At 36.0% G+C, this 18,578-nt stretch overlaps 1 protein-coding gene across 2 annotated transcripts in view; it reads left to right on the top strand.

Moving 5' to 3' along the window:
- Positions 1 to 18,578, top strand: part of WDR36 (WD repeat domain 36) — a 49,617-nt gene that overhangs the window by 10,406 nt on the left and 20,633 nt on the right. For both annotated transcript variants that reach the window (XM_043913772.1, XM_043913773.1), the window contains 9 exons: positions 4,229 to 4,346; positions 6,119 to 6,251; positions 7,739 to 7,793; positions 9,357 to 9,489; positions 9,767 to 9,942; positions 10,368 to 10,488; positions 10,979 to 11,044; positions 12,751 to 12,837; positions 13,964 to 14,109. In XM_043913772.1, coding sequence (XP_043769707.1) covers positions 4,229 to 4,346; positions 6,119 to 6,251; positions 7,739 to 7,793; positions 9,357 to 9,489; positions 9,767 to 9,942; positions 10,368 to 10,488; positions 10,979 to 11,044; positions 12,751 to 12,837; positions 13,964 to 14,109 — 1,035 coding nt within the window. The remainder of the gene's footprint in view (positions 1 to 4,228; positions 4,347 to 6,118; positions 6,252 to 7,738; positions 7,794 to 9,356; positions 9,490 to 9,766; positions 9,943 to 10,367; positions 10,489 to 10,978; positions 11,045 to 12,750; positions 12,838 to 13,963; positions 14,110 to 18,578) is intronic.

An 18,578-nucleotide genomic window follows, 5' to 3' on the forward strand; every position in this document is an offset into this window, starting at 1 on the left:
TTTGGTTTACTTTGGAGAAAGAACATTTGCTGTAGCTAGAACGACAATGAAAAACTAGTCTAGTAAAGTTTATGTAAATACCACTTTATTCTATAATAAATGTTTCAAGAATTAAAAAAATATTTTTGTATTCATCATTTTATTTGCCATTTCTTATATCTTTCTATTAAAAGCATATATTTTACTTTCCATAGCAACCATGAAATGTCTTTTATGTTAGCATTTTATAGACCGATGAACATATTTCTCAAATCATATTATATATATATCCATTTCTATATAAATATATATTTATATTCATTAACAGCTCAAAATCTCTTCAGCTCTTCTGCAAGAAAAACCCCTTGTAAGAGTAAGCCAATGTTCAGCAATTAACGCTTCAAAATCCTACTTCATTTGGAAATGACCCAGCCATTTAACAAACTTCTACTACTTAGTTCAGCACAACTCTAGAAACCTAAGTCACTCCAATCTCAAGAGATGGCTCCAGATTATAGATAATAGATCATTCTATCAAAAATACAATTATTTCTAATAGAACTTATCTAAAAGTTTTTATCTCATCTATATATTTGTGTATATATATATATAAAGAGTTACCTTTTTGTTGACAAACTTAGTTTACCTTAAACCAAGGCATAATAAAAGTATTATATAATGTTGATGACTCAAGACATGTCCCAACTAGATTAACAAATAATTATATTTAAATCACATTCACATTTAAATAAACATTATACCCAACATTGAACACCCTTCAGTTCATGTAAAGCTGAATCCAAATAGAGCTCATTAATTCCACACTATCCAAAAACAAAGACATACATTGAGACATAGATAATTTTAGATACATAGGCATAGTTTTCTGTTTGAAATTTAAAATATCTTTTTGTTTTATTTATTTGTTTTGAGCTCCACCAATTTGTTAATGGCTGGAGTCCTAGATAGAGTGGGCTGTGTATCCCAAGGACATGATAAGAGTTAACTTAAGGTTTTTTTTAGGCCTATTTTTGTTTCCCAGGCAGAACTGGAGCTCAAAAAAAAAAAAAAAATATTTTAACAAGTTAACCTTTTCCTAACTGCACGTGCAAGAAGAACCGGTTTTGCAATTTCAAAAAAGATTTTATTTTAATCAGTTTTCTCCGGAGTCTAAAGAATATCATAGCCATTCAGTGTCAAAAATATCATTTCTCCTTTTTGTAGCTATAGTATATTATTAATGATATATTCATGAGGGAATTGCTGTCACATAGGAAGTAAAGCCTTGGCTACAAAATTTTGACAAATACTAGGACTGTTATGGAGACGGCAATGGCACCCTATTTCAGTACTCTTGTCTGGAGAATCCCAAGGACGGGGGAGCCTGGCAGGCTGACATCTATGGGGTCGCATGGAGTAGGACACGACCGAAGTGACTTAGCAGCAGCAGTAGCAGGACTTTTAAGCATACCTTGAGGTAACATAGTCTACTGAAATCTTTTATGAGGCCCGATATGATTAGGATAAGGGAGAGAGAAAGTGAATCTCTCCCGGTCTAAAGGGTGTAAAGGTATATTTAAAAAGCAATCTTGTGAATCAGTAGTAATAATGTGCCAATTTTGAGGAATAGTAATAGGTGATGGGATCTCTGGTTGCAATGTACCCATAGGTTTCATAAAAGAATTAACTTTTCTAAACTCTGTTAAGAGACACCATTTGTTATGTTTCTTTTTTATAACAAAAATAGAGTTCCAAAAAGAGCAAGATTCTTCAATATGTTTCAATTTTAATTGTGTGTTTATAAGTTCTTTAGTAGCTTGTAATTTTTCTTTCGTAAGGGGCCATTGCTTTGTCTAAATAGGCTCATAATTTTTCTTAGTTATTTTAATAATTGTTTTGTTTGTTAAATGAGCAGTGGCCCCTAGGAAAAATGTGGAATGTATATCTGAGTTTGCCATTGTATAAATAAGTCCCTTCCTATTAGATTAAAGGGTACATTTATCACATAAGGTTTTAATGTTGCAGGTTGGCCTTCTGGTCCCTCACATGAGTATATTTGAACACTCTGATAAACTTCTTGTACTTTAGTTTGAGAAATTCTTGCAATTTGGCAGGAGACCTTTTGTACAGGCCAGGATTTGGGCCATAAATGTTTGGAAATAATAGTAATATCAGATCCAGTGTCAAGGAGACCAGAAAATCTTTTACTATTAATTTTGATATTTATATTTGGTCAGGCATACTCAGATACTAATGATGTCCACAAAGATTGTTTTTGATCTGTACTGTCAAACCCATCTGTCCGTACATTATTAGAGGAATTAATAGAAATGTAAGGTAAAAGAAGTAATTGAGCAATTTTGTCCCCCTTTATGAATTGCCATAGAATCTGAGATGACATCAGAATTTGAATCTCTCCTTTATAATCTGAATCAATTATTCTAGGGTGAACAGTAATTCCTTTAGAAGTCAGACTAGATCAGCCAAGCAAAAGACCAAAAGTTTGTGGGGGCAGGGGTCTAAAAGGTCCAGTAGGCACTCTAGTAGGGACTGTTTGAGGGTATAGGAAAAAATCATTTAGGGCTGGTATATTGACGGCAGCACTGCCGGATGTTGAGGGTTTGAGGGAAAAGATAGAATTTGTTCCTGTTTGGAGTTTCCTGGAATAGGTTTTCCATCAATATCAAATTTAAATTTACAGCTTTTGGCCCAGTGCATTCTTCTACGGCAGCGAGGGCAAATTTTTTGGTATTAGCCTTTTTAGGGCAGTCCCTTTTTAAATGATTTTTATTTCCACAATTAAAGCATCCTTCATTTCCCTTTTTAAAGGTAGTAGCCATTGCCTCAATCAGTATTTGCATCTTTTGAGTTTCTGATCTTAGATTGTGATAAGCTTTTAAATAATCAATAATAATTTTAGTCTCAGAAATTGCAGCTATAGCTCTTTGACATTTCTGATTTGCATTCTCATAAGCAAGTAATTTCTCTAGCTGTTTTTTGGTTTCTTCTCCGATTACAGTATGGGAAATAGCAGCTTCTAATCTAGTTTAAAAATTAGCATAACTTTTCATTAGGTTCCAACAAATGAGAGACTTTTGGAGTTGCGACTGTTGGCAGAGGAGAAGCATTTGGAGCAGCCGGGGCGGGGCTAGTAAGAAAATTTTGAGATATTTTGTATTGTTTTAATTAGGCCTTTTGTAAAGTTTAATCATTTAATTTATATTTATGTAATAAGTGTTCTATCTGTTGCTGAATATTGGAAGGGCTAGAATGTACCTTGAAATGGCAGAATTACAGCTTTAAGAGCCCATAGGGGCTAGAGATCAATTGGAATATTTTTTCCTTGTTCATTTAACATTTTCTTTGACCTGGAGCCAAATTTTTAAATCAAAACTGCATTTATCAGGAAACTAAGGATTATGTTCAACTACTGTTTGAAGGCAAGCCTCTATTCATTGCCGTGAAGCCAGAAGTCCCTGAAATTTAAACAAATGGTGAAGTAAAGTAGAAAAATAATGGGGCTGGCCAGCCGTTTAACCCATGCCTTAGTACTTACCGACCTCAATAGGTCCCTGAGTCACTCCACCCAATATGCCATGTATACCAGTGTCCCTGTTCGGGCGCCATTTGTTGGGGTCCTTTAATGGACCAGAACCTTGTGGTACGGAGTTGACGATAAGAAAGTGAAAGAGAGAAAGAGAGAGAGAGAAAGAGACAAAAAAGACCCGGGGACCTAAGCTCTGGTGGAGCAAAGGTGCTTTAATGATTTTCCTATGAGTATATATAGGCTGTGGTACAAGAAACTTCTTTCGGGAATGATAGAGATCAGAAAACCAAACATACAGCAACCGTTACCAAGGGAACAAGGGGTAATGTTAGTCACAAGGTCAGGACACAATCCATATCTCAAGAAAGGGGAACGAGACTAAGCAGTTTTGTCCTAAAGAGAATGTTTACTAAAGGAGACCCAAGCCTGCCTCACACAATGACCTCAGTCCCTGGGAGCGGCGTGCTGTTCCACTTGAAGAGGGACAAAGGACTCATGAGAGACAGCACTTAGGAATCCTCCCGTCAAACATTCCCTGACACTTGCTATTTGTTGATCTAACCTTGGGTAATTGAAAGTTGGACATTTCTTAATGTGAGCATCTTCAGAATTTGCGTGGGGTTTTTTTTTGTTGTTGTTAATATGAATAATATTACATGATGAATGAATAATTTGAAATTCTTTTGAATTTTGACATTGCAGGTAGTACATACCTTTAAAGGTCATAAGGCGGAAATCTGTCTTTTGCAACCCTTTGGGGATCATGTTATCTCTGTTGATACTGACAGCGTTCTTATTATTTGGCACATATATTCAGAAGGTAAGATTTAACCAATTTATTGCTTTATCTTGGAACAGTATGTGTGTAGCTAAAATATCTCTGTAAGGATGACTTCTATACCAGAGATTTCACATGTAAGCAGTAAAAAAAATTTTAAGAATCTTTAATGTGTATAAGGAAAAGGGTTCTAAGTAAAAAAAATTGCTAAGCAGTTTTAGTTAGCTAGTTGAGCTGTTTATAATGCTTTGCATTATAGTTCTCCAAGTTTAATGACATGTGATATTTTCTCTGTGGGGTGAATTTTGGTGTATATTTACACCTGAGTAATACTTGGCTTGTATTTGCAACTTTTGTAAGTGAGATTGTAATAGTAAACTTGAAGATCCAGTCATCTGAAGGAAAATAAACATCCTTTTTCTAAGAATATGAGTCAGTGTCCTTTAATTGTGATTTTCTTAAACAGTGTCATTGAGCTATGTTTATAGGGCCGTGTTATCACCAAAGCTTAGAAATGTATCACCAGAATAACCCCAGCTTTCATCAGGTAAAAGACTGTGGGGTCTGTCATGAATTAAAGCTTTTAAGTTTTTTGGTCTGTGTGCATTTTTAGCATTTGTTACCTCTTGATTAACTCATTTTTTTAAGGTAGTATGTTTATTTTTAGTAAAAGTCTTAGGGATTGCCGTCCTGGCAGTCATTCCATGTTCTTCTTAGATTAGCCACTCTTGTTTTTTCTTTGCTTAAGTGGAGGGAACAGAATTTCAAACATAGTCCCCATGCAGATGGATATTAAAAGACCTTTTATGAAGTTAGAGAATCTGACTCTAACAAGTGAGATTCTAATAACAGGAGTTCAGCCAGCTTTCTGTTGACACTGATACCCAGCTTTAATAAAAAGACTCTTGCAGCAGCACAGTGTCTTCAGGGAGCTGTTTGTAGTGATCTTAAGTAAGACTGCTAGTTACATATAGAGGCAAGAGTCTTTTAAAATAATATTTAAGTAAAAGATTCTGTAATTCTCGTCTGTTATCTATGTTCTTTAAATTGCGGTACACATACTCCTGGAGTGTGCAGCAGCCAGATGGAATGAAACTAAAGTTTAAGAGAAGTATTTGTTCTCTGATACTCAAGTTCATTGGGAAATTAAGTGAGAAAGTGTTTTCATCATAGATGAACTGTGAAGTAGAAAACAAAATTCACACGTAGGAATTTTAAGCATGTGATATTTCAAAAAATGTTTTGATCTTGCAGCAAAAGACAGCAGGTTGTGCCATTTTCCACTCAACAGGGCTGCAAGTTCTTTTCCCCTCCTCTGTTTGAGGGTCTCCTGTGTAAATGTGAGAAGGCCTGTTTTTAGTTTCATTTAAGTTTGCCTCTGACTTTTTACATTTGAGGAGCTGATCAAGCTCTTCAGATATTTGCTCCTTCCCTCCCATGCACTTCATTCGGAACATTAGCTGCCTCTTGATTAAATTATAAAATACTAAGTCTGATCCCTTAGTGTCATTTTTTTTTTTTTTTAACTCTTTCATTTTCACCCCATAAACCAGTTTGGCAGTGAGTAAAATTTTAAGTAGGATTGATATTAGAAGTTTTAGGAAATTCTTAACAATCTAAGTAAATTTGCAAGTCACCCCTCATCACATTTGTTTAATTTCTCAGGGAATGTTTATTAGTTAGTATATGTCTTTGATTTATATTAGTACATAAATCTTTGATATGGTAGATTTTAAGTGCTAAATACATGGGTGTATGAAAAATATTTATAAATAAACTGTTTTATTTATTATCTATAACCTTTACTTTTGTAGAAGAATACCTGCAGTTGTCTTTTGATAAATCAGTATTTAAAATTTCTGCAATTTTGCACCCAAGTACCTACTTGAATAAAATACTTCTTGGCAGTGAACAAGGAAGCCTCCAGTTATGGAATGTAAAATCCAAGTAAGCTCTGTATTTAGAACATAAGTGATTCCTACCTTATCCTCATCTATTACTCCTAAAGCATTCTTAAGTCTCTCAATTCTCCTTTCCTTTATATCTTTTTTGGAGGGTTTTCAGTAAATATACCTGTTCCTGGGGTTGTTACTCATGGAATCACATATGTGAAAGCTGGGATATGGTCCTGGAACATGGTAGGCAGCTTCATAAATGCTCATTAAAAACTATATACTAATAACCTTAGTCACTAAAGAATTAATAAAACTGTAATGAAGGCTTTAGTACACAAGATCATTGAAATCGTCACTAAACAGCTTCTAGTTCTCAATAAACATTAGATGGCGACACAAATCAGTGTTTATTTAGTGCTAGCATTTAGGTATGGTTTTCAGGGTAAAAGCATATTCATCTTCAAGCATAAACATGATGAATGTTTGTAACACTGTTAGTATAGTTAGGGGGCTAGATAAATGACGGTGAGCACCTCTGCCTGTTATCTGCACACTTATCCAGCGAAAAGAGTGGTAGCTCAGTTTTCTTTGTATAATCATTAAAAGAGCAATCAGAAATGTTTGACCATCCAGATTTTCCTTTCCAAAGCCCTTACAAATTCGAAAGGGAAAATAAGATTTTCAGAGGTTTAATGTTTATCCTATTAGTTATTAGTTTTAAATCAGTGTTTCTGTTCAGCTTAACAAATTTCATTGACTACCTATTCTGTAATAGGCTGGGAAATAATGATGGGAATATTCTCTGCCCCAGGGTTATCTCTTTAGGTTTTGTGTGAGAGTGACCTAATCTGTGCCTAAAGAATTTAAAATATGAATAAATATTTTATTGTCATTATAACAATCTCAGGTATCTCTGCTCTATAAACTATCATTCATGGCTTGATTCTGAAATTCAGAGCAGCATCACTGTTTTCATGTAACATACAAGTAGTATTGTCAGTTCAGTTCAGTTCAGTCGCTCAGTCATGTCCGACACTCTGTGACCCCATGAACTGCAGCATGCCGGGCCTCCCTGTCTATCACCAAGTAGTACTCCTTTTTTGTATTACGTTTCTGGTATCACACTGTGGTAAAAAGTGAGATCTGCCTGTATTCTAAGATTTTATTTTAAATTGTATTTGTCATATAAAATAGTTTTTATGTATTTTTTTTCTTTCTCTTTTTAATTTCTCTAAGAGGCTGCATAGTATCATAGTTCTTAGCAGTTTAGGATCTGAGTCTGGGCTCTGTCAATATTAGCCTTGTAATCTTAACTTAATTTTTTCATGTAATTAAGTTTCTTAGTTTCTTAATCTGAAAAATGGTGCTGTTTACCTCATAGCATTATTTTGAGTATTAAATAGATTAATATACCTACTTGGAACAATGTGGGGCAGAGTAAGAATTTAATTAATAGCTACTATATCATTTTTAAATATGTAGTTAATTTTTATTTTTCTCCCCCCCCAAAAATGGCTTTCACTATTTTTCCTTTTGTAGTAAACTTCTATATACATTTGCGGGATGGAAAGTTGGAGTGACAGCGCTTCAGCAGGTTAGTATTTTTCTGTTAAGTTAGATAAGAAATGAAGGCAGTAGTCGGATCTTTCAGTTTCAGGGGCCAACCAACCACATTTGTGGACCTAAAGACAAAATAATGTATAGTCTAGTTTTTTAATAAATATTACCCTGAAAAACAATGTTTTAGAAATAGAATTGAAAACAATGCCTTTATCTATAAATATTTGTGGAAACCTGTTTGCCTGGAATTAGTCTCTTAATTCTGTGGTTGGCTGAATCCATGTTTACCAATCATTTTGTAAGCATATAGAGTCCAGTGCCTTGGTCAGAGTGGAGATAAGGTTTTTCAGTGAAGCAAGGGAGTTTGTAGGTCATACAGAGAACTTTGTCAGTGTGTTGAGATTTGTAGCTTGAGTTAATCGGTCGGTTCAGTTCAGTTGAGTCACTCAGTCGTGTCTGACTCTTCGTGACCTCATGGACCACAGTACGCCAGGCCTCCCTGTCCATCACCAACTCCTGGAGTTTATTCAAACTCATCTCCATTGAGTCAGTGATGCCATCCAACCATCTCATCCTCTGTCATCCCCTTCTCCTCCTACCTTCAATCAGTGCCCAGTATTAATTGTTTATTAGATGCTGGACTCTTCCAGAAATAACTGTTTTTGTCTTTATGAGTTTGTAGAACTGTATTTCCGAATGGCTGTATTGCTGCAAAGAACCTTACATGTTGGACATGCATACAGGCCATGTACTTTATCTTTCCAAATATCCATTGCCTATACCTGCTCAGTTTATACACATTTCTCATTCTCTCACTTCCATCACCTTGCTCTGCTTTTACCTACCCAGAAAATCCCAAAGGTGGATGATTAGGTTCTTTGAGGGCTAGCCATCATATTTGTTTTAGTATCACCAGCTTCTACACAGGGTCTCATGCATACTAGTTACTTGATGGCAAATTAATTACATGTTTAGCCTGATTCCATTTTGTAATGGTACTGGACATTGATTTTCTGTTCTTAAATACAGAAACGTAGTATAGAGTCTGTATGTAATACTGTTGTATAAAATGAAGATTAAAATCATAGACTATTAGAGCTGGAACAGACTAATTGTATAACCTATTTGCCTTTTAACATGGGTTATAGGTTTTCCTTGTATTCTTTGGATAGACCATTCTTCACTTCCTTTGTAGTTGGCGTTTTATGTTGCCATGCATACGGTGAACCTTTATATGTTGTCTAAGAGTTGTCTCTTCTTTGTTTCCGTTCAGGCAATAATGATCTGTATTGATTTCACATATCAGCTCCTATGTATTACGGCTGTTTTCTTAGCAAGTTAACTATGTCTGTGGGTGGGGAAGTGATGATGACTACCAGACTGAAGCTGGGAAGTAATTTGGAAAAATCATTCCTAAATACTTCCATGCCAGATATCAATTAAAGTATGCCAGAATGCCAATATTCATTGTTTTTGCCATCTCCGGAAAGATATTCCATTATCAATACTTATTTTGGTAACAAATAATGATGCGATCATCAGTATTATTAAAGCTATTTGATTAAAAAAATGAAAAGTTGAGTCATTTAATTTTCAGGCCCCGGCTGTGGATGTTGTGGCTGTTGGTCTCATGTCGGGTCAGATTATCATTCACAACATTAAATTTGATGAAACTTTAATGAAATTTCGTCAAGACTGGGGACCTATTACTTCAATTTCATTTCGCACAGGTAACTCTCAACTTGTTTATGGATGAAAATTAAGAACACTTCAGATGTATTACTTTTAAGTTCATAGAAATTTTCTTAATATTTGCTTATAATTTAATCTAATAGAAATGAATGAAATACTGGAATATAAAGAGCCAAAGGAATATTAGTAGATTATTGGTATATAGTCTTTTATTTTAAATTTATATTTATGGATTAAAAGAGTGGAGAGAAGAATTATTAAGTTTAATTGTTTGATGGTGCATGTTTTTATTAGTTTATTCTATTTTAACAACAGATGGTCACCCAGTGATGGCAGCTGGAAGCCCATGTGGCCATATTGGACTCTGGGATCTAGAAGACAAAAAGTTAATCAATCAAATGAGAAACGCACATTCTACAGCGATTGCCGGACTGACGTTTCTCCACAGAGAGCCGCTTCTGGTCACAAATGGTGCTGACAACGCTCTCAGGGTACTGTGGTTATTACCACCTTACTTTGGGTTATTATAAGCCTGCTCTGATGTACCAGCCTGAAACCTAGAGGGTGAAAGGAACATGGGATAAGACATGGATACAGCTGAAATAGAAGGCGTAGCAGATTGCCGGATTTTCACGAAGTGAGAGAGTTGTGCTGTGCTCAGTCGCTCAGTCATGTCCGACTCTTTGTGACCCCATGAACTGTCACTCACCAGGCTCTGTCCATGGGATTTTCCAGGCAAGATTATTGGAGTTGGAGAGAGTTGGACAGCTTATCTTTTCCCTAACCTGCACTCCAGGATCAGTGGTCTGCAGGCATTACCCAGTGCCACTAGATTTATGTAGAAGATGGTTTGACTGCTTGCAGATCACTTGACACATTGTGGGAAAAACCTTACCTTTTTTTAATTTCTTGGCAGATATGGATATTTGATGGTCCCGCAGGTGAAGGCCGGCTTTTGAGATTCAGAATGGGGCATAGTGCTCCTCTTACCAAAATAAGATATTATGGACAAAATGGACAACAAATTCTTAGTGCAAGTAAGTTTCTGCTTTGTGCTGTTAGTTTAATTCAGCAAGTAATGAGAACAAAGTGTTTGATATTTATTAGTTTTGGTATTTATACATTTTTAGATTCAGATGTCCCTTTGAGTGACTTGAAAATCTGAGTAAAATGAGGTGATTGTTTTTGAATACTTCAGGAAACACTAGCTGATATTACTTTTATTTGGAATGTCATTCTATTTAGTAATCGTTGGAGTCAGAATGGACAGATTCCAGAAATGTGGCCCTTGCCTCTTCAGATAATCTGCTGGCATTTATTAGCACCTCATTTTATCCTTTGTTTTTACTAAATGGCATTCCATGGGCAGTTGAATATTATAAATGAGGTAGTTACAATCAGCTTCCTATTAAAGTGCTGCCAACTAACTTCAAGCTTTTTATAGAATCTAATTTTATAAACGTCATGATTCAAGTGGTCCATTGTTTTGATGAAGCTTGATTAGACATATTCTGTGTATATCAACAGGTCAGGATGGAACACTTCAGTCATTTTCCACGGTACATGAAAAATTTAACAAGAGCTTGGGACATGGTAGGTCTTTTGCAAAATGGAAAAAAAGCTATTGGTCTAAAAAAAAAATCATCTCAAAGAGTCTGGGAGATAACCAGAGGAGGTTTCATTATTAAATTTCCTCTTTCGTAGGATAAAATAAAATTCCCTTCTATGAAAGAGCAGTAGTAAGATTGTAAGTCAGTATTGCTGTAGAAGTGGTTGAAGTGCTGCTGTGAGATTGACGAGTTAGGTGTCTTAGGTGGTAAGAACATAACGCTACCACCCAGAAGACATTGATAACGCAACGGGGGCCATCTGCTCAGTTCAGTCCTGCCGCTCAGTTGTATCCGACTCTTTGCCACCCCATGGACAGCAGCACGCCAGGCCTCCCTGTCCATCACCAACTCCCAGAGTTCACCCAAACTCATGTCCATTGAGTTGGTGATGCCATCCAACCATCTTATCCTCTGTTGTCCCCTTCTCTCACCTTCAATCTTTCCCAGCATCAGAGTCTTTTCCAATGAGTCAGTTCTTCCCATCAGGTGGCCAAAGTATCAGAGTTTCAGCTTCAACATCAGTCCTTCCAATGAACACTCAGGACTGACCTCCTTTAGGATGGACTGGTTGGATCTCCTCGCAGTCCAGGGGACTCTCAAGAGTCTTCTCCAACCGCAGTTCAAAAGCATCAATTCTTGGTCCAGCTCACATCCATACGTGACCACTGGAAAAACCATAGCCTTGACTAGACAGACCTTTGTTGGCAAAGTAATGTCTCTTGCTTTTTAATATGCTGTATAGGTTGGTCATAACTTTCCTTCCAAGGAGTAAGTGTCTTTTAATTTCATGGCTGCAATCACCATCTGCAGTGATTTTGGAGCCCCCAAAAATAGTCAGCCACTGTTTCCACTGTTTCCCTATCTATTTGCCATGAACTTAGTTTTGGCATGGCATGGACCGCATGCCATGATCTTAGTTTTCTGAACATTGAGGTTTAAGCCGACTTTTTCACTCTCCTCTTTCACTTTCATCAAGAGGCTATTTAGTTCTTGTTCACTTTCTGCCATAAGGGTGGTGTCATCTGTGGAATGCAGAATCTAAAGATGGAAAGGAGCTTACAGAAAGCATCAAAGAAGAGTCCCATCTTTCTACCAGAAGGGATTTTTTAATTCTCTATTCATGCTCATGGTTTTTATCATTTGAAAGATTTTGTTTGTTAAACAAAAATATTCAGGCTTATTTTTAATTAAACTTCTTTGTAAGTTAATATCCTGGCTATTCATACATGTATATACTTCCAGATGAATTTCAGAATCAATTTTAAATCAATATCCACAATTATAATTCTTAGAATCAAATTGGAGAATTTTGATATCTTTAAGAATTGTCTCATCTAGGAATATGATATATCCCCAGCATTCAAGTTGTCTTTAATGTTCCTCAGTGAAGGCTTTTAGTTTTTCTCTTATTGGTCCTGCATATTTACAATTACTCAGTGGTATTTTATATATTTTAATATAATTTGCTAATTTTTTTTGCTAATATTGTAAATGCAAGTCTCTTCATTTATATTCTAATGCAGTTTTTAATACCACTAAGATAGTAATAACATCATATTTATTTTGTACCTCAATTAAATGGGAATGTCTTGAACTTTACATATAAAGTTCAATGAATTAGCTTTTCTTTTATATACATTTTTCATTAAGAAGAATTCATAGCTATATTCCCCTCTCACCTAAACCCAGGATTAATAAATAAAAAGCGAGTCAAACGTAAAGGACTTCAGAATACCATGTCAGTGAGACTTCCACCTGTCACTGAGTTTGCAGCTGGTAAGAAGCTTTGTGCTGTGTTTCGAATTCTGCCCTGTCATTTATTTCCTTCTGTGTGTTTCTTTATTTTCTCCATTTTAGTAAATGTTTTTACAAATACTAATAAGCATCTGGAGGGCCCATCTAATATTAATCTCTTTATTTATTCCATTTTAATAAATGTTTTAGCAAACAATTGAATCCAGGATGCATCCCAAATGCATGCACGTCTTGTGTGGAGACTGAAAGTGACTTACTTATAATTGGAAATTTTCTGTTCTAGGCTTTGTTCTCTCTAAACTATAATAAACAATATTTGCTATTTTATTTTGTAACTCTTTTAATTTATTCTATTATAAGCCTGGTATAAGAAAGTCACTAATGTAAAAAGGTGAGAACTGATAACATAGAGCTTTGGCTAATTTAATTAAGATCTAAACACACTGAGGTCTTAGTGAACTGTGTCATTTGAGCAGTGCATCATTCCAAGAAATAATTTTAAGAAAAATGTAGATAGATGATAAGATTGTTGAGTGAAAACTATCATAGAAATAATTGTTTATGCACCATTTCCATTTATAACAACCTGAGTAATTATATATATATATATATATATATTTTTTTTTTTTTTTTTTACTTTAAGTACCCTCATGTCATATGCTCAAAAATCTTTCAGTGACCCCTTAATTACCTTTTTGGGTGGAGTCTTCTCTCCTTAACATGGCTTTTAAGACTGTTGGTAATGTGGCCCAGTGGCTTTGCCCTCCTCCCACCCCTCTCGGGAAAATAACTGCATTTACTTGTTGTGCTTAATTTTGTTCAAGTTACACTTGGGCCCGTGTGTGTGTGTCTCAGTCCCTCTCCTCTCCACACCCCCCACTCCATTCATTTCTACCTGTTTTACTTCTTTCAAGGAGCCATTTATTACTCTCCCCAGATTTCTTAGTAAACTCCTGAATGCTCTTAGAAGACACTTAATCTTACTGTAATTTCTTCCAATCAAAATCTCTTGTTCAATTGGAAACTCATTGTTAGCAGGAATTACCTGTTTACCATACTATATCTTAGTGCTGAATTATAACATAGAGTATTAAATGCTTATTAAATAAAACAGGTGAATGAATGAGTGATTTTAATTATGTTTTAGAGGAAGCTCGTGAAAGTGACTGGGATGGGATCATTGCCTGCCATCAGGGTAAGCTCTCGTGCTCCACCTGGAACTACCAGAGATCCACCATAGGCGCTCACTTTCTCAGACCAGAAGGGCTGAAGACAGACAACACCACTGCAACAGTAAGCGGCGTGTTTGCGAGGGCGTGTCCTCCTGTGAGACTGCCCTGTGGTGGTCTGGTTATACTCAGGTGTATTGCTGGCAATATTCGTTGAAAGAACAAGGAACATAGTTTAACATTTTGAAATTATTCCCTACTAGTGTTAAAGTTTTCCAGCTTGGAAAGAAGCTGGAAATTATATATATATAGATTTATATATAATTTTATTACAGATTTTAAGATTTAAAATTATTAGAATTTCAATAAAATTTTATTGTAATTTTATTAAAATCTTTAAGATTTTAACTTATTTATTTTAAAGTAAATATTTAAAACTTATTGTAAAATTTTAAAATCTGTAAGATTTTACCTTATTAAAGGTTTAAGTTAAGCTTTGCTAAACTAAATGTAGTATATTGGTTACTTAAATTTTCTGTTTAATATAGGATTACTCAGAATACCCTTTGAGGGGGATTTCAGCATTTATTAATATACTTTGTTACCTGAACTATGTTGCGTATATAGTATTATATTCAGTGAACGTGAATCTTAAGGTTTCTGCCTTCCTTTTCTCTTTGAATGTAGGAGTAAGATTCAGCTAAATCTTTAGTGAGTTAAAGATGTAGGAGTTATTTAAATTCTTTATTTCTTATATTTGTCTGATTGAGTACTGTCTAAGCCTTTTTTAAATATAGTTTTCTAAATGCCACTGTTAACTTGTAACTTCTTACTCTATTAATATTTTATTTTGTTTTCTTTTGATAACAACATAAGTCTTCTATTGAGTTCTCCTGGAGAAGGAAATGGCAACCCACTCCAGTATTCTTGCCTGGAAAATCCCATGGACAGAGAAGCCTGGTAGGGCTACAGTCCATGGGGTCACAAAGAGTTGGACACAACTGAGCGACTTCACTTCCACTGAGTTCAGGTTTTAGGGTATACAGAAACTGTCAAATTTGGTTTGCAGAGTTGTTGCCTCTGCTTTTTCAAAATAAGTTTTACTGATATAAAATTTATTTACCATGAAATTCACTCATTTAAAATGTTTACTTTAGTGGGTTTTAGTGTATTCATAGAATTTTGCTGTTATCACAAAATCTAATCAGTCTAATTTTAGAACATTCTCATCACTAAAAAAGAAACCCTATACCCACTAACAATAATGGTCATTCTCTCACTTTTCCCTCCATCTCCCCAACCCAGGCAACCTCAATGCCTGCTCTGGGCATTTCACACGGACAGAATCATATAATACACAGCCTCCATGACTGGCTTCTTTCAGTTAGCATGTTTTAAGATTCATCCATGTTGTAGGATGTATCCGTACTTTATTCCTTTTATGAATAATATTTCATGGATAAAACCACATTTTGTTTAGCCATTGATAGTTGATAGACATTTGTCTTGTTTCTAGTTTGGGGTGTTATAAATAACGCTCCTGACACGCTTTTGTGTGGACATGTGTTTTTGTAGTCTCTGTGTTTATACCTTGTTAGATCACCTAACATAATGTAACTGTTTAGTGTTTTTGAGGAACTGACAACCTGTTTTCCAAAGTGGCTGCACAGTCTTATATCCCCACCAGTAGTGTGTAAGAGTTCCGTTTCTGTGTGTCCTCGGCAACACTGTGTTTGTCTGTTCCTTTTGATCGTTGCTGTCCTTGTTCAGTCACTTCAGTCATGTCCAACTCTTTGCAACCCCATGGACTGCAGCACGCCAGGCTTCCCCTGTTTATCACCATCTCCCAGAGTTTACTCGAACGCATGTCCATCAAGTCGGTGATGCCATCCAACCATCACATCCTCTGCTGTCCCCTTCTCCTCCTGCCTTCCGTCTCTCCCAGCATCAGGGGCTTTTCCAGTGAGTTGGCTCTTCACACTGGTGGCAAAAGTTATTGGAGCTTCAGTTTTGGCATCAGACCTTCCGACGATTTCCTTTAGGATGGACTGGTTGGATCTCCTTGCAGTCCAAGGAGCTCTCAAGAGTCTTCTCCAACACCACAGTTCAAAACCATCAATTCTTCCATGCTCAGCCTTTTTATGGTCCAACTCTCACATCCATATGTGACTGCTGGAAAACTATAGCTTTGACTATACATACCTTTGTTGGCAAAGTGATGTCTCTGCTTTGTAATATGCTGTCTAGGTTGGTCATAGCTTCTCTTCCAAGGAGCAAGTGTCTTTTAATTTCATGGCTGCAGTCACCATCTGCGGTGATTTTGGAGTTGTCCTAGTAGGTATAGAGTAGTTTATCCCTGTGTCTTCTGTTCCATGTTTTCCCGGCAATCTGACAGTGTTGGGCATCTTTGCACACACGTCGAGTCGGTGGTGCCATCCCGCCGTGTCCTCCTCTGCCGCCCTTCCCCTCCCACCTCAGTCATTCCTGGCATCAGGGTCTTCTCTTTCACGGTGGCTCAGTGGCCACTTCTGTGTCTTTGGAGAAATATCTGTTCATAGGACTTGCCCATTGTCTAATGGAGTTACTTATTTTTTTACTCTTGAATTGTAATAGCTCCTTATATATTTTGGATACAGGTCCCTTATCAGATATATGATTTACAAATAGTTTTTCCTGTTCTGTGGGCTGATGCTCAGTGGGTGGAGAATCCACCTGCAGTGCAGGGGATGGAGGAGATGCAGGTTTGATCCCTGGGTCGGAAAGATCCCCTGGAGAAGGAAATGGCAACACACTCCAGTATTCTTGCCTGGAAAATCCCATGGACAGAGGAGCCTGGCAGGCTACAGTCCAAAGGGCCGCAAAAAGTCGGACACGACTGAGCGACTAAGCATACACATTCTATGGGCTCTCATTTCCTTTTCTTGTTGGTGTCATTTCAGCATAAAGGGGTTTTAATTTTGAAGTCCAGCCATTTTTGCGATTTTCCGAAAAACATTGCCTAGCCCAAGGTCATGAAGATTTACTCCTGTAATTTCTTCTGAGAGTTTCATAATTTTAGCTCTTAAATTTAGATCTGTAACCCTTCTAAGGTTAATTTTTGTGTACAATATTATATAGGGGTCCAAATTCATTCTTTTGCATTTGGATGTCTAGTTATGTCAGTGTTATTTGCCCAAAACACTGTTCTTTCCCCATTGAATGGTCTTGGTACCTTTGCCAAAATTTGTTTGATATGAATGAGGGCTTTTTTCTGATTCACAGTTCTCTTTGATTTTTCTGTTCAGTGAGTCTGTGTCTTTTTTAATGCCAGTATGACACTGTCTTGAGTATGGTCACTCTGTAGTAAAGTTTTTTAAAATCAGGATGATTGAATCTTCCAAGTTTGTTCTTCTTCAAGATTGTTTTGGCTCTTCTGGTCTATTGCATTTCAGTATGATCAGCTTGTCAGTTTTTGCAAAGAAGGCAGCTGAGTTTTTGATGGAGATCTTACTGGTTACACACCTCAATTTGAGGAGTATTACCGTCTTAATATTACTTCTGATCCATAAACATAAGATGGCTTTCCATTTAATTAGATTTTAAATTTCCGTTACCAATTTTTTATAGTTGTCAGTATTCAAGTCTCATACTTTTTCGGTTAAATTTTTCCTAGTATTTTGTTCTTTTCAATACTATTGTAAATAGATTTCTTAATTTCATTTTGGATTGTTTTTTGCTAGTGTATGGAAATATAATTGATTTGATCCTATTTTGTACGTTTTTTTTGTCAGTGTGTATACTCTGTTCTCCATAGTACAAAACTCCACTCTTAAACTTTTATTTCTAAGCCATAGAGATTCTGTCTTAAACTTCTCAAGTTTACCTGAACAGTTGAGTAGCTATTATAATAATAGTAGTATAATTAACAATTACAGCTAACATTTTTTGTGTGCTTACTTTGTTCAGGCTCTCTGCCTGGCACATGCTATTTTATATTATTCTCACAACAGTCTTATGATATGGAATATTGTTAGCCTCTTTTTATAGACAGTAAAACTGAGGTTGAGGTTTAATATAATAAGTAATATGCCCAAGATTAGTAAAACTAGTACTGAGTGGAAAGCTGGGATTTGAACCTCAGACCACTCCTTCTAGAACCTGTATTTTTAATTCTTAGCCTATAGTGATCACCCCTAGAACATTGTGTATGTGTGTGTGTATGTGTGTGTGTGTGTGTGTACACACAATATATATATACACAGACACAAACACAGTGATACTTAGCTGGTGCTGCATCAATTGTCTGGCAGAGTTAGCTGTCTGGAGCAAAGGTGGTAACCAGTATACAATAAACCAGTGTTTACTAGATAGCCAATGCACCAGAGTACAATTTGTCACTCACAGGTAACCCTCTCACCTTATTCATTTTCCCTGTTGTGCTGCCTTAAAAAAATAGGTTAGAAGCCATCCTGTTAACAACAATAAAGCCTATTAAAATAAACTCAAGTTCCAAAAAGTATAGCAGTCCCCCCATCCATGGTTTCAGTTATTCAACATTAGTCTGAAAATACTGAATAGAAAATTCCAGAATTACACAATTTATAAATTTTAAAT

This window comes from Cervus elaphus, chromosome 9 (genome assembly GCF_910594005.1).
Source record: "Cervus elaphus chromosome 9, mCerEla1.1, whole genome shotgun sequence".
Taxonomy (NCBI): domain Eukaryota; kingdom Metazoa; phylum Chordata; class Mammalia; order Artiodactyla; family Cervidae; genus Cervus; species Cervus elaphus.